Source organism: Pleuronectes platessa, chromosome 19 (genome assembly GCF_947347685.1).
Source record: "Pleuronectes platessa chromosome 19, fPlePla1.1, whole genome shotgun sequence".
NCBI classification, from domain to species: Eukaryota; Metazoa; Chordata; class Actinopteri; order Pleuronectiformes; family Pleuronectidae; genus Pleuronectes; species Pleuronectes platessa.
In genome coordinates this window covers 12,811,227-12,834,281 of record NC_070644.1, presented here as the reverse complement: position 1 = coordinate 12,834,281, position 23,055 = coordinate 12,811,227, and the positions used below count along the sequence as shown (strand labels likewise).

At 41.1% G+C, this 23,055-nt stretch overlaps 1 protein-coding gene across 1 annotated transcript in view; it reads right to left on the bottom strand.

The window, feature by feature from the left end:
* Positions 1–23,055, bottom strand: part of ric1 (RIC1 homolog, RAB6A GEF complex partner 1) — a 32,591-nt gene that overhangs the window by 7,875 nt on the left and 1,661 nt on the right. Inside the window, exons 2-13 of the mRNA XM_053411942.1 lie at positions 20,040–20,147; positions 8,189–8,268; positions 7,211–7,318; positions 4,913–5,058; positions 4,397–4,533; positions 3,537–3,628; positions 2,260–2,348; positions 1,355–1,499; positions 1,191–1,239; positions 583–768; positions 278–484; positions 66–104 (exon numbers count right to left, since the gene is read on the bottom strand). Coding sequence (XP_053267917.1) covers positions 66–104; positions 278–484; positions 583–768; positions 1,191–1,239; positions 1,355–1,499; positions 2,260–2,348; positions 3,537–3,628; positions 4,397–4,533; positions 4,913–5,058; positions 7,211–7,318; positions 8,189–8,268; positions 20,040–20,147 — 1,386 coding nt within the window. The remainder of the gene's footprint in view (positions 1–65; positions 105–277; positions 485–582; positions 769–1,190; positions 1,240–1,354; positions 1,500–2,259; positions 2,349–3,536; positions 3,629–4,396; positions 4,534–4,912; positions 5,059–7,210; positions 7,319–8,188; positions 8,269–20,039; positions 20,148–23,055) is intronic.

Here is a 23,055-nt window from a genome sequence, read left to right as displayed (position 1 = left end):
ATGCCAGCATCTGAGCACTCATGGGAAAAAATTCCAATGACAATTTAATACACCATGTGACTCACCCTTATCGGCCAGTTGCTCTCTAGGTATGTGCTGTGGATCTTGAGGAAAGCAAAAGGAAAGGAGAATTAGAACAAAACATGAAATGCATCTATTTTGATCATGTATTAATTCATTCTGTGAACCTGAATCCTGAGAAATAAGTCAAGAATCTTGCCGTTGTTTTTCAAAATAAAATCCCGCCTATCGAGACGCACAGTGTGTTTATCCTCACCTGGACCACGTGCCAGTGCTTGTGTCCCAGTAAAGTGCTGAGTCCCTGAGAGAGAGAGGATTCGTGTTTGGGGGCGGGGTGCATTGGGCTGCCATCGCACGGGTGCAAGTGTGTGTGCGGGTCAGAGTTGCCCTGGACCTGCGAGGGGTCCCCGCAGGTCAGGTAGAGGCGGTCTTCACCATGGAGTAACACCTGCTCCTGGTTACTCTGCACGGTCGAGAGAGCAGCACACACAGCATGTATTGTAAATGTTGACGTGCATTTTGTATGTTTGGACAAAAGGTTTATCATGTGTCTCTTCTCACTGTGCAGGGGTTGACTGTGAGGGCACTCTTGATGAAATGGAACTGCAGTATGCCGGCCTGCAGGGAGGACTGAGGAGGCTCCACCGTCTCCATCTCCACCTCCACCTCTTCCTGCTGTTCTTCCTGCGGTTTCTTCTCTTGTTTGATAGGGAGCACCCACAGATGGTAGCCCTCTGCTCCCCAGCTCTGTGATCGGCAGATTGCAAGTTTCAGTATGAACCATGGTAGGAGAAAATACATTTTACATTTAACTGGTAATCTCTTTCTTCCCGCTATGAGAACAAAACAAGAAACAGCCAATATGTAGAAAAATCTATTAAATATGCCACAGATAAACCATGCAATGAAGAAAAACTCATTATTCTAATTTGAGCACATGGAATTGCTTCTGTTCCACTTCAATGAACTGCAATTTGCTTTTAAATAACAGTGATGATGAGTGAGTTTCACCTGAAACAAGCTGTTGTTTGACTTTCTTTTATCGTCATGTTTTATGATTCTTTCAATTACTCGATCTTACCGGCCTTTAGTCTTTTTTATATTAAATACTCAAGCATTTTTCTTTTTTTAAACGTTTGTTGTTGGGACGGTACTCGAACTCCACTAACCATAGAGCAGATTTTAATGGGGTCCTTCTTAGTACCATCAGAACGATACCTGAGGGGAGGATGAAAAATACAAACAAATATATATTAGAAATTCCACAATTAAAACAAAATGGTTCACATGAAATGTCATTAACCGATGTGTACGGATGTGTGTGTCCACCCACGCAAAGTCCTCTCCCAGAGTGCAGATGAGGTGAGCTCCGAAGACGCTCCACAGCGATAGGCCACCGCACTCCCACGTAACCATGACGACACTGTAGTCAGGTGACCAGCAGATGAGTTTGACTGGGCCCGTCTTGTTGTAGATGTCTGAAGAGGCAACGACATTAGAGGAAAGTTCACAACAGTGGAGCTTTTGTTGACTTCTTAGAAATTCAACTTTTTTCAAATGACGTGTTTGAAGCACTGAGTCATTACACTCTAAACTATAAGACTGTAAGAATATATTTGAATTTCTCACACACATTTCAGTTTGTGACCAAGAATATTTTTCTATATGGTCTTTTCGTTTAATCTGCTGAGCTCATTAATGTTTTGCTCTTTGTTTTCAAATGTCCCCAGAGGCTTTCTGGTAACAACAACAACAACAAAGCAAACCAAACATGAACAATGATTTATTAACTCAAGGAATAGCTGAGCAAAGCCTTTTGAAATGCAGTTATGTTCCTTCTTCCTCTTGCACAATAGCCACAAAAAAGGTTTTGTCCACAGCTTGAAATTTAAATGTATAACTAACACCACTGCCTTTACTTTAAATCATTTGAGTCCCTAATAAGACTTTCTAAAATGCCTCAATAAATATAAATCTCAACAAAATTAGAAACAGGCAGATTCACTGGTGGTTCTGCATGGACGTTCAACCACTAGGTGGAGCTGTGGCTTTAGATCCCATTTTAGAAGGCTGACTGAAACAGATGTGATCTGTGAGGAAACCTAGACGTGTATACCCAAGAGGCAGAAAGCTGAAGGAATGTGAGTTATCTCAGAGAGGACTGTGTGTAGGGGTAAGACAGACAGAGAGACAGATAAAGAGAGGAAGGAGATTAGAGGAGATACGTATGGATGGTACCTGGGTAGTGTTTTGGGGTGAGCTCCAGTTTGTGGGAGATCTGCATGGACCCTGTTGCACTGTCGATCATGTACACCAGCACCGAGCCACTGAAACGAGAGCAGCCGCAGTTAAACAGACATCATTTTAAGATTTAACCATCAGCGCTGTGACGGGGCCGGTGACCTCTGGCTGTAATTTGGAGTAAATACCTTCAAGCTACATTTCTCTGCTTTGAACAACTTCCAGCGTGTCTGTGCACTCGACTGCACACTTATTCGGACACACGCATGCATGCACATACCTTTAAACCAACAACGCCAAGGTTAAAGTATTTCTACTGTGTGTCATAGCAAACACTTTATCACAGAAGCTAGAAATGGTGTTCTTCAGCTGCTGCCAACTGATGAGGACGTTAATTCGGCAGTAGAAATCACACCAATGTACATTTAAGTAGCAATCACTTTAATTGGATGTGTATTTAACTTGACCATACTGAGCTTTGTTTTCTCCCGGTACTGTGAGACCTTGATTTTTCTCTAAAGCATTTTTCTGACATGAACTCCAGGTCAGATGCATTCACAACAATGGGAAAGTGTGCGGACCATTCAGGCCAGAGAGGTGGAGTCTGGGTGGTGCCTGCAGGAGGCAGGACATGACACATAACTTCCGCTGCAGACAGCACAGTGGTTTTGTTCATAGCACATCGACACTGGCATCGGCCATTATCTCCGTAAAGCTTTTGAATCTTATCATCTTTCCAAGTTGACATCTTTGTCTTCTACGTGTATGGCATCTCTTTTTCATCTTCAGATAATGGATTCTTTCCACAGCAGGAACATTTTCCTGCTGTGTTCTTACACTATCTTTTACTGGGGGGCTGGACAAATTTACTGACATTTATGTTGTCACATTCGGTGCATCCCAACATTTTCAGGAAAATGTCCAGTGCCATGTCTAAAAGCAGCTATACTGTCTGCAGGACTGTTTGGACAATAATCACATATTAAAGTAGAAGACACAAACAAAACCGAAGAAAAGGTTGAAAAGGACGAGAATGGAGCAGTGAGGAAGAGAAATTCCTGCCAAGCTGGCAGATTGTATGATCCATGAGGAGTTTCTGACAAGCACACAAGAGGCAGCCTCTGCAAACACAAGCTGACAGATTCTCACAGTGGACACACACCACACGGACAACAATCGCTCTCTGTCACACGCATACGCAAACAAACGCATCCACGTTTACTTCTCAACACTGTTTTGCGCAGACACAGTGAGAAAATGGGACAGACGCATACCTGGCGCAGCCAAAGGCCATCAGTCTGTACTTGTTGTTGACAGCCACACAGGTGCCATCCGTGACATCTGCCGCCCAGACGCCCTGCAGCTGCTGGAGACACACACACAAATACAAAATCATTAACAATTACAAATTACTTTTTGTCTGTATGATGTCATTGCTATCTCATTAAAATTACATCACTTTTTTATATCTCGATGGTGACGTCAAAAACTGCATTCAAATTTCAAGTATCTAATTTCATGCCAGTTTTCAAAAAAACAAACAGATACAGGCACCCTTGCTTTAATAAAGCCAAATAAAGACATAGCTCCGGGTCCTGAACTGAATCCTTCACATCACCAGTTTGGACTTTTGTCCTCCATAAATGGTTCTGTGCATCGCTCGTCTTCAGGAAAACTGAGGTAACTGTTGCTGCTTTCATTATTAATTCAAACTTTACTGAAACCAGAGAGGCTTCAACGACAACTCTCAAAAAGAACACAGTGCGTCCACTTGACCTCCATTCATCGTTTTGACATCTGTACCTATTATTAAAATAGATTTTATTTCCACACAAAAATACCTTGGAGCATGGCGAGGTAACAGATTCCATCAGCTACACGAAAGCCAAACAGAAATTTCAATTGATTTGTAGCAACAAGGAAATAAGATCACAAAACAGACATGTTATTCTATCAGGGATTTTCCTAATTAAAATACATCTGAGGTGACTCCTCTGTGTCATCTATCTGTGAGTGTAAAGATAATTAAGAGACTTAATAGATTTAAAGACCAAAAGTATTACACACTTTAAAAATGTGTCATGTGTATATTTTAACATAAACTGCGAGTGTGTGTGTCTGTGAGAGTCCTTACGTCTGCGGTGATGGTGTTGTTAAGCGGTGTGATGAAGCCCAGGCGCCCATCGCTCAGAACCACGGCGTACCCGTCCAGGGTCACACAATACTCCATGCAACGGATATACACTCCCTCCAGGTCCAGAGAGGGACCACCTTCACACAAACACACACACCAATGATTCTCAGAGCGCATTACATTGACCTAAATATATTTTCTGAAGACACTTAAACTTAACAATAACTACTACAAGCCTAAAGCTGACAATGCTAATCCTAATCTTAAAACAATTCCCCATAACGTGACATAGATATACAGTAGATTTAGGTCCCTCACAACATGAGAAACACCCCCCACACACACATAATACGACAAAGACACTGAGTCAGGGGCTGCAGCCAATGATGGAAAGTTAAATCAGGAAAGATAATTTATTTCTCAGCAATATCAAGTGATCCGTAGCTTCTTTTAACACTTTCATTGACAATCAGATCTGCTGTGTGTGGTTAGCTCCATGCACAGAGCTTCTCTAACCTCGAGCAGACTGCAGGTCGAGGGAGAAAGGGATCGTAGTGAGGCAGATGGCCTTGCGCCCGTTACTGCCCAGCCCGTCCCAGTGCAGCACATGGAGGTAGCCGTCTGCCGTGCACACCAGCAAGTCCTCCTGGAGGGACTGCAGACTGGTGGGAGGAAGAAAAAATACAAAACTGAAATTAGCATTTTGATTTGAAAAAATTGAATAGGTAGTAAAAGACAGGGGCAGTTTGTGGAAAGGGCGGGAACCAGATAAACACCAGAGTGTTAGAAAACAGTGGGCTAGTCTTCATCCAGCTGTGCCCTCTGAGTGAAGCCTGAAAGTTTTACTGGTCAGCTGCAACGAGGCCACATAGCTGCCAGTGCCAAGGCGCACTGTCCTCTAACACACGAGGGAACAAACAGCGTGTGTGTGTGTGTCTGTGTGTGTGTGTGTGTGTGTGTGTGTGTGTGTGTGTGCATAGCCCTTCATTGTCTCCGGTCTGAGGATGACACAATGGGACAAGCGAGGGATGAAAAGCAAGGGTGAGAAAGGAGAGAGAATAAAGGGAGACAAAGACGTGAAGAACAGTGGACTTTCACTGTGGAGGAGGCAATGACTTTTATGGCGGTTTCACAGCAGGAGACGCCCGCTCATCTCCTGCAAAATCAAGCTGTGCCTGTGAAATGCAGACAGCGCGCTCTCACTCGGATGATTACCCTGTAATCTAGTGCAGACTGCGGAGGAGATGTGACCGATGAACACAGAGGCAGGAGAGGCGTCGATAATAAGAAACGCAAGATAAATAGAAATATGGAGAAAAAGAAAATTGAGCAGAAAATTGGCAGATGACAGCTCTCGTCACTCAGCGTACAAAAGGCGTCAAGTTGAAGGGAGTGGGGGTGACAGGAGGGAAGGTGGAAAACAATGAGAGAAACTATGAAATGACTGAAATTAGCAAAGACTGAAATCATGAAGGAGAAAATAAGGAGGTATAGCAGACACCGGTTTTCAAGTTAAAAGTTATTATTTTTTTCTTCTCGCCAATTATATTATAATCTGTGGACTTTAAGACCACCACAGGCTTCAATGGTAAAAAGGGTTGTTATTGCACAATGGCAATTATATTTATTATTGGCTTGTTGAAAATTGAATGATTTGCTGAGAAAAATGTTGTGTTCCAATAGGGTGCTGTTGACAGCCAGAGGAACTGAAGTGCAACGCGTCATAATTAATAGGAAAAAGAGAGGAAACATATAGTTTATGGCTCTTTTTTTAAGCCTTTACAGAGAATGTGTAGGAAAGAAAACAGCCTGTTAACATTTTATGGAGCTGGCTTTGGAGACGACAAAATACAAACCCCTCATTTTGAGTAAAAAGCAAGTGTAGTCAGGTTATGTCAAAGCTAAATTATATTTAATGAGATTGACAGCTCACAAGTGTCATTACGGACAATATTTGCTCTAACGTCCGATGTAAGTCAAGGACGCTTCCGTGCAACACTGGGGATGAATGTGTCATTCTTTCCTTTCTTCAATGACTAAACCCTTCCACCCCCATATCTGTCCATCACTCTTCCCTCTCAGCGACTCTCCGTTCCTGCAGATTCATGCATATTTCTCTGCAGGCCTCTGTGTTTACAACTCACACAGAGTGAACGAGGGTGGATTCTCACTGCACCTCGGCCATTTCTCACTGACGATGCCGAATTTCCATGAGAGGAAGGAGAGATTCTTTTTTTTAGGCCACAACTCTGAGCCAAATGCTCTTAGCAGATACAGAGCGTGGGTAATGTTTAGCAGCTACAACAATGGTGGAATTTCTATAAACGGCCACTAGGGAAATGCCTGAGGTAAAACCACATATATGCAGTTCAGATCCTGTAGTCAGTGCAGTAAATAAATGCTACTGAAAGGAAGCTGGAATAACATGTTACATTTTGTTCTGACTTGTTTCGTTAATCAAGCAGTAAATGGAAGGCTTCTGATACAAGATTGGAAAATGTGTTTACAGGAAAATGTACACAAGGGGAGAATTAAAAAACTCTCTTTGTTTACAGGAAGCTCTTACATTGGATTCACAGTGATATTGTAAACGGCATACTAAATATACTGCGTAATCTTTCGGTGGTTTTAGTTTGTGTGCAAATGGGGTTTGTGACACATCCACAAACTTCAGTCAGGAGAGTTTTAATGGACTTTAGGGGCCCTGCCTCAATGCCTGCCTTGCCTACCCTGAGGGTCAATAGGGTTATATGTAGTAAAAACAGGCAGACACAACGGAATGAGAGAGACAAAAGACAATAAGAAAGTATCCACCTGGTGATGGGGGCCTCCAGATCCACAGGCTTCTTCATCTCTAAAGACAGGGCAGGGGCACATTGCTCTTCCTTGTAACCTGGGGTCACTTTCACACGAGGACTTCCCCTTTGAAAACACATTAATACAAATCGATGTATTAGTTTTAGTCATGTGTGAAGCAAATTGCGATAAAAAAAAAAAAGCAAATCATTTTCAACTTGAACAAAACATCACTTTACAGGCAGAGACTTGCCCCACCACCGCTGTGGGTATGTACTCCAGGAATGTGAAATGCACTAATCCTCACACAATACACACTCAAAGGCAAACACCACAAATACACACACAATGTGGATGCTTGAAAGATACAAACCAGAGGAAAGGAAAGTTCAGGGAAGGAAAAGAAGAACTGCAGAGACACTTTTTTTCATCCACATACTCATGGCCATGTTGTGTATTTGCTGCATTATCTGAAGCGATTATTGCTTCTCAAAATGCACTACCTGCTCTCATCAATCACATAATCACTGCAGAGAAAACATGAAGTCATGAGTAAACAAAACTATGTTACAGGATTTAGCTCCTGTATTCCTCCTGCCACTGTTTTCCAGCTGCTCTAACGGACAGTGTAAATAGAAATAAACTGCAGCGAGCAAGAAATACCGTTAGGGGTTGAAAAGCTGTTAATTTAAATTCTGCTTCTGTTTATAATCAGCCATGTCATTATAATTTGTCATAAGCGGTCACAAGGTAGCAGCAGCATCATAGCAGGGGTAAGATTGTGACGTCTGCGGTTTCAACTGAAACAGTTTTTCAGTGGTTGTGTTTTGTAAATGCAAACTACCAGTTGATACGGGTAATATTAACTATTCATATAACACAATTAAGTTTAAGGGAGAGGTTGGTGGAGCGTCCCTGGAAAATCCAGCTTGGCCCCTTTCACTTGGCTCACCTTACATAAGCATGTGTGTCAGTTTGTATGTGTGCCGCACTCACTTTGGGTAGACAGGCTCATAGAGGTATTTGTCATCCCCTCCACCCAGCACGTCGAACAGGAGGATGTACCCTTTGGCAGTCTGAAAACAGAGAGGAAGGACTCTGATTAAAAAAAACATATATACACATATATTTGCACTCCTTTATTATCAGAGTGGTGGAAATAGACGAAATTGCGGAACAGACTGAGAGACAAACAAAAAAAGCAATTAGGACGAGAATACAAATTTTAATTTAAATTTTAATTTCATCACAAACTTTTCACAAATTTCGTAATTTAGTGGCTTTTCATGCAGCCAAGGAGAAAACAATGCAGAGGCTTGAGGGAAGAGAAGTAAATCAGTAAATAAAATCATCATCTAACGTCACCATCTTAGAGAAGAAAGGGAAACAGACCTAGTGCTTGTGTCCACATTCAGACCAAAAATAGCACAGTGTTGTGTTGGCTTACTACAGTAAGCTACCTGCAACGTGTCCTTGTACACATGTGTGAGGGCCAGCACTGGCTCAGATACAGATGTAGATCTAAACTGCTGTTGGTGCTCATTTGTCTGATGAAAGGTGTTGGAGGTTTGACTGAAGCTGCAGCTCTGACGTAAAAAATATTTTAATTAAATGTAAATGTGCCTTAGAAAAGTCACACGGTGAACACACCTAATAATCAACAAAGATCATCTATCAGTAGTCATCTTCTGTATTTTTGAGGCTATTTCATGCTGAGGTTGTTTTCAAAATATTTTATGAACTACTTCCACAAGTTTTGAAAACTCAATCTAAATCGGCCAAAAACTGGATTCAAAATGTCTAATTAGCCAATTTTTACATAATGCACCATCTTTCTGACTACACATGCAGGTCTCAACTGCTGCTTTCGCTGATAATGATGCCTGAGAAACTAAATTTGTCAGCATTTAAAAACAGCACACACACACACAAATCATTCTGTGGAGAGCTGTGATGTAAATATAATAGTAAAGTTGAATGCAAGTTACAATACTGCAAATTGATTTTTTTCCACAACTGCATTGCGCAGGCGCAGGCGGACACACATACACACACACACAGTTGTCAGGGAAACTGCTGAAATAGAGCCAATAGACTGAAACATGACACGAAACCTGATCTACACTCGGCTGTCAGAAATAATGTTCCACGGTTTTGCAACGGCTGAGCACAAAAAGGCTTCTTCTTGCAAGAAACCCGGCTTTGAACCAGAGTTCGACACAAACCATAATTCTACTATTAACAACGTTTCATTCAGTCGTGCTTCACTGTACGCAGTTGTTTTGCTCATATTCTGTGGCAGTGCACTGAGGAAACCCTTGACTTTGAGTGTGACAGCACTGTTGGTAGCAGGCCAACACATCACCACAGAAATGAGAGAGCCCAAATCAGAGCGAGGGTAAGGCCAGCAGCAACATGAAGCTGGACTAGAAAAGAACAATCACAGCCAGACACAGGACAGGGAGCCACACTGAGGCCTGTTAAAGCCATCAACAGCCTCAGAGCTCCACGAAGCTGCTGATGCACACAAAGGCAAAAACCGCAAAACACAAACACACCAAAATCTACTTCAGGAAGACAAGAAAACTTCAATGAGCCAAAGGTTTGTTTCAGATCAATCTATTACTTGGGATAAAAAAAAGAAATAAACACCAAGTCAACAAAGGGTTTGTGTATTAGGGTAATTTGTGGAGTTATAATATTAATAATAATAGAGTTAGCAGGTATCGTGAAGATGTGACACTATATTCCCAGCTTTGTAAACTATGTCACCAGCAGTGTTCAAATATTTGTTCAGGTAGAGCAGTGAGGTCGGAGGCGCCATAAGTCAAACATCAGCCCCCTTGACCCAGATGTGTTGAACTGGATTGTTAAAAGAACGTTACATTTATCTAACCTCTTAGACAACCCTGGAAAACTTGGATTAGTAGTTTTCCAAAGTAAAATGGCTGCACACTGAAAACCACAGTGTTGTGTTTGCTGTATGTGAGGTCACTGTTACACAGGCCTCAATGAGAAAAGTCATTGTGTTTCAGCGTCGCAGAGCTAAAATAACCACTTCATCAATTTCATGTTATAATTTAATGAAGTCAAGATTATCACAGAAGGACATAGTCTCAATGACCTACTTGCATTATAGCATAATATGGTAATAGGGTCTGGCTGTGAATAAGTGTGCATGAGAAAAGTGGGTACCTCCATCGCAGCTGCACAATTCTGTATGTTTACTATTTCAATAACAGGAAATGTTTGTAATTTTAGGGTCTGCTTGAACATCTGCTTCAAAATAAAGAATTAGATAGTTAGATAAAACTCTCAAATTTGCTGTCATTACAGAACTAAACCAAGTGCAAAAATATCCAACTTTGCAATATTATCACATACAATTTAACCTTAATAAAACTCCAGGAAGGGACGGGAAAGAAAGGAAAGAAACTCCTCGTCGTAATCTGACAAGTCTTCAAAGCCAGGAGCCCCCATTGAATTGAGCCCACATACTTAAAAAGCCCAAAAAGGCTTCCTTCCCAGAGGAGGAGCGATGTGGGCTCAGAGAGGAAATGTGAGTGTGACTAAGACGCTCCTGTACTTCAAAAGAGTGTGAATTAGAGGAGGCAGGGAATCTCAGTGAAGTATCAAAGATATGAGGGGGAGGGGGAGGGGGAGGGAAAACTATTTGGCAGCCTTTCAAAAACTCCACCAGTGTCTCTCCTGTCTTTCATCTGCAATTTCATCACAACACATACACGAAAGCTTTCACACATGGTCTCATCTTTTCATTGAACGGTGATTAGGTTCAATTCAACTAATCATGTCAGATAAGTGTAAAAACTGTGGATGAAAGAGACGGGAGATAAAGAGAGAAGGCCACAATTGAGATGCATCCCATATCCCCATGACACGTGGTGATCTTTGTTCCTTCACACATGCAGAGATAAAAGATGCAGGAAAAGGGAGGACCTTGGTCATTGTCAACTGGATCCGCATAAACATGCAGGCACCATTACTTTAGAGAATGAGCTTAAAGAAAGTTGCAAAATGTGTCTCTGTATGTCCTCATTGGCAACAAAGAGATGCAGCACAAGCTTTTGGTCTTTCATGAGTCTGCAAAATATAATGCACCTACAAATACCAAGATCAGCACAGTTTGTACTGCAGATACAAGACAACAGTGTCAAAGAGGCTCCCCTTTACAGAACACAGAAACAAGAGAGAGAGAAAACAGCAGGAGATTGTCCCGGTCAGATGTGTTCACAACAAGAGGAAAAAAAAGCAACAACATCCTCTGTCCTTATCGCAAAACGCTCTGGAATCTCTTCGTCCTTCCCAGGTAAAATCTTTACTAGCATGATCAACTGTTTTTCATTTGTCTTGTTTTAGAAATGTATTCACTTTGTTCCCTCAACAGACTTTCATCAGCCCTGGTTTAAAAACAAGATACAGGGTGGGGGACAAATTAAAAAAATCTGACTATAGACCAAATGTATTTCTACATCGGTTTCACATTTCTGTGGATGTGTTTTATGATGTCCTGCTTTAAACTGGTTTATCCTTATAACTCATGGCCACATTTATAGTTTATACTGAATAATTTGAATATGACAGGCACATAGAAGATGATACTTTAATTATAGGACTCAAAAAAAGGCTTAAGCCGTTGTCACATAACACTTCTTCCACTTGAGTTGGCACCTCAACACTATTTAAACCAACTATCACGGCTTCATGCCGCAATTGGCAGAGGTGAACATCAAACAGGCGACTTCAGGCCGCTGTAGAACCCAAACAAAAAGGAATGAGTGGGAAAATGCAGACTGATAACAACTCTAGTTCAGGCTTGCAAGGAGAGTGAAAGACTGAAGGTTTTTGGAGGAGAAAGAGGCAAGTCAGCAGAAAACTATACATAGTGTAATAGTGCACTGGAGCCTCCCTCCTGCATGTTTGAACAAACTCCAGAGGTCGACACACGCCGGCTTGTGAATATCTGCAATGGTTCCCTGAAGTTACTTGCACTTTTACAAAAAAATAAGCAATGAATTACACAGTTCACAGATGTTAATGTTAAAAGGTTTGGGACAAACATTCCTAACTGAACCAATGTCGCATGTTTGGATGCGGGACAGTAGCTTCCAGCATGGACTACAAACCAGTACAAACAGTTCACAAATATGCAATGGAAGAGCAGAGATTTGTAAAGTGTGTCTGTCACATAAACTGCACATAAAGACAGACGATGCATCTCCAATTCCTCACACTGTCCAGAAATCAGGGCGAAATATCTTTGATACAAACCCTACAATCATGTGCACTTGGATTCAGAGTCTGCGCATCAGTGATAGTGGGATGGAGCTGCAGTGCTGGACCAATCATTTCACACCCTTTTATATAGCATCAAATAACTAAGTAAAACGAAACTTACTGAAAAACAAGCATTTGGACAGAAGAAAAATTGACTTGACTTGTAATGTTACTTTTTAGTTAGGGCCATATCCCATTCGTTAACATGGAGGAGGCGGGATTTATGAAATATACTGCAGCTAACAACCAGGTTGAGATCAAGACGCCAAGGTTTCACTCAGGGTAGCTGCCATGTTGTTCATCTTTATAAACACTTTATGGTCTGTAACTGCAATGTGTGCATTTCTTGTTAATAGTGTGAGGACAGGTAGTCTCACATGAAGCATGAGAAGACAGCGCATTCATTCCATTTATAGGTTTGATAACAGAAGCGGGTGAGATAGCAAATTAAATATCACTCGCTTACTTACATATGCCATCACTTATCAGTGATGTCGTATCTCACCTATAAGGGAGTGTCATTTGTACGTTAAGTCGCTCAATCTTATTCATGCTTGTTGGGTTAATTGATGTGCGTCACTGGGGGCAGGACAATTTAGGTTCAAAGCAAAAATGTATTCTTTAATGGAATTACAGTGCAGACAAACTAGACTGAATAGCAGTGCATTAACTGGGATTGATTTAGATGTGAAACAGTAGGACAGAATATAAAGAAACTGCATGGCTTGGTCACTGAAGAAAGTCTTTGGTGGTAAACACGTTCCTGAGTGAGAGTCTAAAAACAGAGAGGGAACATTTTGGACTCGGACAGATCCCAAAACACACACAAGAAGAGTTCAAGACTAAAAACCATTTCCCCTGTTAGAGGGACTTCGTCCTGTCTTGACTCCTGCCACACACATACGTCCAACCCTCCTGCTTGGTCAACTTCTTTTACTCTTGTACTCAAACACACACACACACACAGCTAAAGATAGTCCTAGCCATGGTTTAGGAGGGTGATTACGTTAGCCTCAAGGTCTGCAGGGTGTGTGAGCAGCCAAACATCTGGGAAACAGCTGGGGAAGACTACTGCCTGCCTGGGCAACGCTGGTCTTTATTGTTCTGCAGTCCCCGACCTCTTAAAGTCTGCTCTCCCTTTAATTAAACGACAATACTAATGAGGTTGAGAAAAGTTATGGGTTGTTGGAGATGGAAAAAAAGCAGCTTGTCCCCACAACATAGCTTATGGGTATAAAGTAATCTTGTACTTGTTGTGTTGTCATAACGTTGTGTGAGTTTGGACAGAAAAACAACTCAGGTTCTTTGGGATATGCAGAGCTTTCCAGGTAATAATGCAGGAGTGAAACATACGAAGTGGGATTGATTGTGGGAAATGACAATTGGTCTGTTTCATAAATCTAGCAGCAACTTAAACTAAATGTATAAAGTCAGTCTACGGGTATATTTAAAGTCTGTCGGCCCATTCACATAGTGTTTACAATGCTTCTTGTACCATCACAGATCAATTCCCATAATATTGATTCTACTGATATAGGCAGTACTGCTGTCAGTAGGATTGATAACAGAAACATAGATCCGTCACATCCTGAGCACATGAACACAGATTGATGCTGCAAGATATGCATCTCTGCTGCTTATGTTTAAACATAAATGTGATTACGTAATTGAAGACTACTAGAAAGAGATGCTTCATACTTGACAAATCATTAGCTGATTAAAATATGTTCAGAAGTGATCTATTAATATGCATCAATTCTTTAAATAACATATTTGTCTCCTTAACATGATGCCACATGACCCACTTTTTGACAGTAAAATATGAATAATTTTTGGTATTGCCCACCCCTAGTAGCCAGGCATAGGAGAGAAAAGTTTGCCCTCAATTTGGGTTGCAGCTACAAAACTGCAGCACAAATTGAGAGTCTCTGGTGAAAGAAGCAGTTTCTAGTCAGCTCATGTCACAATGACTTCACTGCGGCCGAGACTGAATCAAATGTCAGTGGTTCACATTTAAACTGTTGCTTCAAACTAAGCTCATCTCTTGCCATAAACATTTCCTGTTTGAAAGAAAGCCCAACTGGCGGAAAGAAGAAAATATTATAAAAAGAAATGAACCAAAATAAAGTGAAGAAAAGTAAAACAGCACCATACCAAAGAAAAACGTAAACAATTTGATTGAATGAAATTATTATATTTAGATTATCATCCAGGTCAAATGAATGTGAGAGCATGAAAGCTTCAGTACATTTAGAGCTGCTACACTCTTGACATTATTAAGGGATTCCTGCTGCAGCTTCACTTTGTGGTTGTCAACGTTGACATTCCAGTCAATGTACATTTTTGACAGATAGACGAACTGTTTGAAAACATCCCACACTTGCACACAAACAGAAAAAAGCCACGACTCGACAACATCAAACCAAACTGCGGGCTGCGTGAGATGCCCAGGAAGTGACTATGACCTGGTATGTTTGGTAACTCCTGCACCTGCTCCCTGTTGTGTTTGGCCGAGTGGGCCTGGGACCGAGCCTGACTTACTGCTTTCCAGACACATTCACAGCATTCACTCATGTGTACTTTGGCTTCAATATGAGAGGGAGGGGGATGAAAGGGAGCAGAGAGACAGACACCTAAAAGGCCCAGACGTTATCCTTATAATATTTTTCTAATAAACAAGGTTATGTCTTGCCTACTATTAATCAATCTTCCCAGTCTTTGTTGACAGGAATTGGAAGTCGCAGAATTAAAAAGACACGATTACACAGCTGGGGAAATGATGTTACCCATGTGTCTGCCCCTTGTTTTCCAGCCGTTTTAATATCAAGGGCATCATCTGGACTTTTTAGAGCCTTTCTGACCAAGTCCCCAACGTATTTATGCAACTTCTTACAATACTTAAAAAAAAAAAAAAGTTTTGCAAACACAGGCCCGTATGTGTTGTAACCCCTTGAACACCTGACACAGTATGTTGTCCTCAAGGACATGTGGTGTTGTTTTGGGACAAACATGTACTGCTGATTGACACAGACTTATACAACGTGTCATGTCAAGGACATGAGGTGATGTCGACTGGGTTTAAGTTTTTGATGAAATATAAAATAACCATAAGTAAATGTAATGTGGGGCCCTATTTTGAATTTATTTTGTATTTTAGTGTAAACAGACAAATGGTTAATTATGGTGAATGGACTGTATTTATATAGAGCTTTTCCAGTCTCTTTGACCACTCAAGGGCTTGCAAGAGTTCAAGTCCCTTTCACCCATTCACATATTTATACAACGCTTATTTCTGTCACACACTGTTCATACCATCAATTGGGGTTCAGTGTCTTGCCCAAGGACAGTTCGGAATGCATACTGGAGGAGCCAAGGATCGAACCACTGGTTAAATTCGTGGACAACCCTCTTTAACTCCTGAGCCACAGCCACCCACAATAAAACTCTGACCCAGAACAATATATATAGAAATAAAAACGCAAATAATAAATTGTGTTCATGGAGGAACTGCTACAAACTGCGTAACACAATTATTTGTATATTAATATTCTGGTGCCATAAAATGATTAGAAAGATTATCCCACTAATAAGACAGATAAGACTATTTGGTGAGGACAATGCAGCATTAGTTTCAATTATTAATCATGGCTAATTTGTTATTGTCTGAAAAATGTATAGATTGCAGAGTGTAATATAGTTTTGTTCATTTGTTTTAATCCAGATGGTGTGGTCTTTGTGGTGAACTAATGTTAATGTAGTTGCTTATAATGACACAATTGGAAATAAAACTTGTGTTCAGATAATAACTCAGAGTTCCCACAACCCTATAGTATATGGTTACAAGTAAACTAGATGATGATGATAGTGCAGAATCAATTCCCTGTGTGGTTTTGTTTCGATGATGTCTGCCTCTGTTCTGCATCTTGAAGTTCATCCAGTGTGTTGCTGATCACATGGTCTTTGAGAGCTGACAGAGTCTTCTGCTGACTCGGACACTTGCCTTGTGTGAGGTCACTGAACGAGATGCCTTCCTTCACGCCGACATCTCGGCTGCTGCAGTGCTCGGCCAACAATCATGAGTAATGAGCAGAAAATGTCAGCGATTGAGGTTCCTTGAAGTTCAGTTGTCCCCAATCATGCAAAGGGTGGAGTGTGAAGCTTATCATTGTATTGCATCACTCCACATTCTTGTTGTGAGTGCCTTTCTGTTTCAAAGTGCTCTTTCTGAGAGATTCATTATCACGTCAATGCTGTTCCTGCTGTTGTTTTGGTTGAATCTGTGTTTCTATGACTCTTGAGTTCATAAAGCTCTCTCTCTATTTATGTGAAGACCCTGAGATAAACAGCCCTGATTCCAGTAGCCCTGCTCAGACTCATTACCTCAGTGTGTTTGACACAGCAGATGCAGCGTCCGTCTGCTCCTCCTCTGAACTCACATTATGCATCAGGACATTAGCTCAACACAGACAGGCCTCATTACCAGGGATTACACAAGATAAGAGTGATTTACATTCCAACCTGAAAACAATTAACATGCCATCCTGAAAATAAATAACAGCATCTCATAAATCCAGCCCTGGTGTACACTGAAGCTTGCAGGGACACTCTGCTGCCCAAGGGCATAAGAATTTGCTTTCCCTCTAGCTGCTCTCAGACCTGCATTTTTCGTGTGAAAATGCAGCAGGAAAATGTGCAGAAAGTTCCCAGCGAGCGAGTGTATTGAGGATGTGTGTTTCAGATTTCATAGGAGAAAGATACAGTCATGAAACTGAACTGCAACAGACAAGAGGATGTGACTGTAGGTGTGACCGTGGAGGAGTGATCTGGCTAAGCTAAAATCAAAGAGCTTGTGTGGGCTTGCATACAGAAACATCCTGGCATCTCGAGAACATAGAAAATCTCATCTCCATGGAAATTAGCATGAATATTGAAAATCGCATCGCTTAACCTTTGTGGGCTGATACATTTGCATATTTTTTCGGTTGTGGGTTCATCTCCAGAGTTTTCCTGAGGCGAGGTTTACAGTAAGAGGAGGGAAGATCCTGAGGGATGTTTTTCATTATTATTTTAAAAGGGGGAGAAAGGCTGTTTATCCCTCCTCTCATTTGGTTCTGTGTTACCGATTCACAAAAGACAAAACAATTAAGGATGCTATAGATCCATTTAGATGGCTGTAAAAGCTCCCCCACAAGCCTGACCTGTTAAGAATGAGGTCAGGGTTAAAGGGCAAAGGTGATTGACGTCCACTTTATCACCAATTTCTACCACAAGACTTCATCTGGCTATTTTGATGGTGCATTAAATGAACTGCGCTGTAAACCACAGAGCAATAACAACCTGTTTGAGAGGGAACTACTGTTTCGCTTTGAGTTGATTGTCTGACTGTGAGTCAGACAGAGAGCTATTATATCTGCAGAGGACAAAGTCAGAGAAAACTGTAGATAAGAAAGAAAGTGTAACTAAAGCATTTCACTATTATCTCAGAATGTGACAGGACAGTCTGTCCAGTTACACACTGGTTTAACTACTACGAATGATCATTTGACGATTTCAGGACATTATACTGGTAGATCTAAGCGGTTGTAACTACAAGAGCAAACCCTCCCCCTTCAGATGCTGCAGCATATTCTTATATCGCCACATTTTGAGATTAAATAGTTTTGTAAGTTGCCAATCTGGCAACTTAAAACCCGGTGCTGCTTGTGACCTTTTGTCAGATGAACAACTTAAGTGATTGAGTTTCAAGTCAATGCGTGTCTAGCTCCAGGTAACACATTCCTTTTCTTACACACATTAAAGATGGCCGTAATTCAAGTGTTCCAAGCAGTTTATTGTCAGTGAACAGTCAGAGTGTTTATGAATAGTCTGATCATATGGCAAATAATTACAAGTGAGTTGCATTAGTTGAATTGCTAAAAAAAATTGGGCTTAAGTATTAGGCTTTAATTTTCAAAGTTAACTTATAATGTCATCAAACCCTCAAGATAATGTGGTGTTTGGTTTTTGAGTATTTGCTAAGATATCGTTACTTATCTATTGTGATGGTGAGGCACATGCAAAATACCCCCCAAAAAATAGTGAGGGAGATATGCCCAGTCCGAGTCACAGAAAATTTAGGATCATAAATGTCAGCTCCATATAACGTATGACGGTTCTGTCCAAAAATGTAATGATCTGACATGGAGTGACCCAAAACAGAACCAGCTACAATTCTCCATTATCTTTTCCTATTTCCTTACTTTCCATTATCTTTACAGTCATAACTTCTTGTCCCACCACTGCATATAAATTGAAGTTTTAACGAGCCGTAGACAGCTCAGGGGCTGTGTTTCAGTTCCGCTCTCGCTGCCACGGGACTATCTTCCTTGTATCTCGAGCTGAGCATAACAGCCAAAAAAATAGGACAAACTCCACTGTTTGGAGAAGTGCGCCGAGACTTTTACTGTTTCTCTTTCTAGCATTTGTCATGCTCTACTTTTATGCACCACAGTAACAGGGAAGCTGTCTATGTCTGTTTTGTTTAACAGAAGGATCCTGATAAAATTCTACTGTCCGTGTTTGATTACTGAAGCATCTTTGAAAGTCTACATCCAGTGAATCAAAGTGGTAACAAGACAGTAAAGCCTGAAACATGCTTCTGCGTTTTCACAGGCCCGTAAGCACAAGAGCCCTTCCGGGTCCCTTACGTGCTTATGTATCCCTTCTTACGTGCTGACGGGCGTCGCCCCACTTTTCTAAAAATTTACGGCAAAGCTCCGCAAGCTCACTCAGCCCGCAAGGCTGTGATTGGTCTGCTCTACATCCCTTCTGGAGCTGCATTTCCGGTTTCATGCCCCATAATACAGGCAGAAACAACAGAAGATTTTAAAAAGAAGAATGGACAACCGGGAAGAACTCCAGTCGCTTTTCCTGATGACTAATTATAAGAAGTTGCTCTTCAATGTCCAGCAGCTCCATCTCAATCAATTGTTGTTCGGTTGGAATCGTGAATACACTCTCTGCCATGGTTCACCGTGTGTTTGTAATGGAGAACACGACTGGTAGAAGGTAAATAAACAGTCAACAACGATTGCCACACCCAGAAAGAAGGCGTCTCTCAGGTCGTCTTCGACAAAAAGCATTACTCCGCCTAGTGTTCTGGCGCGGAATTGCTTTGTAAGACGCGCACCGGTTGGGGAAGCATGAATGACAACGAGTCTTGCGCCACAGCGGCGTGAAAAGACGCAGACGCAGTCGCAGAAGCATGTTTCAGGCTTAAGTGGAGAGGTTACAGTTACAGGGAGAAGAAAAAAAACCAAGCAGGTAGAAGATGGGAGACAAGAAGTGAATAACAGGAGAGAGAGGCACAAGATTGTTAGCTTGGTGTGTCGAAGCCATTAGCTAAGAGCAACCTCTGCGCCAAAAATACTTACCGTGCCGTTTTGAGGAGTCATATTTGATTAATATTAAAATTACATGAAACATTTTGATGCGGTTGGGGACTTCTTGTGTCTTTGTTATAATAACATACTGTCAAACCATACAAACATAAGAGGAGATGGTATTGACTTACCGCCACAGCTATCATGGAGTCGTCTGGTTTCCATTCTGCCTTCTGGTAGAAGCCAAATTGGGTTGCCGCCTTTGAAGACTCGATATAGCTGACTATCAAAACACTGGGCTGAGGAGGAAATGGGAAAGAAAATTAATATTTAAAAAATCCCGCTGGTCTCAAAGCATCCATCTGGCATATATAGCAACACCAACAATCCACGTTGTAGTTGTAAGCAAACTTCATCATAGTGTAATTTATCATTTATATAAAGATCCTCTTCCTTGTTCTATCATGATCTTTCTTAAAATGTAATTTGACTTAAACTCAAATATTAAAACAAATTGTTCTATGACTAAAAAAACAACAACACACAAGCATTTGTTTAAAAAAGTCGAATTAGCTGAATTGTTATTCAAAACATGCAGGAAGAGTGGCAGCAATAGAAAGCATGATAACATTTACAGCGATGATTGATGGTGATATTTAGCCAGAAAGGGTACTAATGCCACTCATTAGACAGCTTGGATGTTGCTGGCAAGGAAAAAATGCTGCTTAAATTATGTGTCAAAATAATAGAAAGTCTATGACACCTGGCGTCTGATAAACTGCTAATTTCTACCTCAGCGACATCCATTTATTTTGAAAAATAGGCCTCTGTTAATAAACCTGTGGGCATCACAGACAGAGAGATGAGCAGGAGCTTACACAGACTTTGCCTGAAGCTGTTGCCCTTAATTTGCCTCAACCCCTTAATCACTCAAGCAGATATTTGTCTGGATCACAGAACAATCACAACCAGTTCATTCCAATATCCTCTAGTTTAAAGCTGAATATTAACCACTTAGCCAGACATCATAAACTGTTTACAACAAACTATACATGTGTTTATCTGTAGTTAAACAGGAAGTAGTGAGTAAGTTATGGTTGAGTTGATTCAGTTGATCCAACAATCATTCAGATATAGAAAGTGGAAATAAGACACCGTAGCAAAGCTGTTGTCAGTAAGATAAATAACAGTCCTTGATATTAAAAGGGAAAACCAGGACAAATGCTAACTGAGTGGCTTGAGTAATGAAACAGGGGAGGGAAATATCTCACGTCACGCCTGCTATGCAACGTTAGACCTTGTACCCAGTCACTGTAATGTGAGAGCAGGTTCGAAGAATTTCCATCCTCCAGTGTCCTTTTCGTAGAATTAAAACTTAATGCCACTGATACCTGCACCCGTGAAGCCTGCTAACTAAGACAAGGTGCTTTGTAACCTTAAAGTTAATTATAATAAATAGGCTGATAGATGTAGTTCATTTTCAAAGTGGCTCTTTTGAGACTTCCAATGCTTAACCAACACACCACTTCTCTATGCCTAGACACCCCCCCTGCAATACAGCCATGCTGAGGTGAAAGAACATAACAGCTACAAGGCTACACAACTGTGCTCAGAGGATTAGTAATAATGCCTTGACTGAACTAGCCAGGCTCAAGCTGCACTGTCCAAGGCAGAGGATAGATGGGATTAAAGAGAATAGACCTTGTGGCAAAATTATTTCCGAAAGCAGCAGGGGGCAGAAAAGCTGGCAGGGGAAACAGCAGATACAATCATCCAACACATAACCTGACCAAGTCTTTGTTAGAAGAAACCCATAGGAATGTAATAATTGCTTCTTTTTGTTTTTCTGAGAAGACGAACATGAATAGATTATAAATAGATTTGTTGGATAGTTCAACAACAGCGCTGGCTCTGTGGGTTTTGTATATACAACCACATTTCAAAAAAACAAATCCTGAATATGAACAGATGATGGCTGATAGGTCCTCATGGCTATTGGGGTAGGCCAGGTTAAGATTCAGTCATCTGTCTACAGTCAGGTATAGTTGTACTTTAGCTGAAGAGTAATTTGTGCAGAGCTGCTGAGCTGATAATATAAACAATACTGCTGTGCTAACAGTAAAGAGTCCTCCCATCATCAGGAGACAGGATTTCTGAGTCGAAATGCTTGCCAAGTTCCAAGTCCCAGAGTAAGGGAGTCCACACTTGGCCTACTTCTTATCAAGAAACGCATTGTTACTCCGGGAAGCAGAAGAGTAACACAATTTAATTTATCGGCCACATAGAGCTGTCTTTTTTTCAGGATACCCGATCCTGCTATTTAAGTTTGTATTGGACTGTTATCAAATAAAGGTGAGGGATTAGTGCATCCCAAGGAAATAAACAAACAAACCCCTCTATGACATGCCTGTGTGCAGAGTTGGGATTGATGGTGAACGGAAATATCATGAGGGATGCAACATGTGTGAAAGGTGTAAGTCATGAGGAAGACGTCGCTATAATTGAAATTCCTGAAATGACCTTTTCCCCAGACGTCTTATTGATACTTGCAGGCAGACAAAGTTCTTAAGACGGAGGGGAAACAGAACATGCTCACATCCTGTGAGGGCCTCAGGAAGTGACCAGTGACCCCGATCCATTGTTGCTACAACTCAAATATACAAACAGTGTGGAACACAGACAGCATTGAACAATGTGCTCCACGGCAGGTTATCAAATTAAATGGCTGATCTCCGTATCCGCTAGGGAAAACCTTATGTATTCAAACAAGCGAGGGAAGGATATAAATGCAGATACTCATCAGTGGTAGATGCAATCATCTCGCTAACAGAAATTTGAATACTTCATTAATAATTGAATTTCAAACTAGAATGGCAATCAGTGGAGTGCTTGCCGTCATCAAGCCCCGATAGTCTCATTATTAACTAGATTTAAATTCACTAGATCCAGAAATTGAATTTGTAACCATTCTCAAATTGTATCCTAAGAATATGCCAGATACTTTCCATAAAGATCTTGAATTTTTCTATGACAATGAAAATGCTGAAAAACTCCCTGTCTCGCAATGAAAAAAACCAACAACACTGGATCTGCACCAAAATAATATGGGCTGTAGCTCTATGCCCAAACCCTCCCTAAAATGTCACTGAAATCGGTTAAGTATTATATTGAGTTATTCCTGTTAAAGCACATACACAGACGAAAACA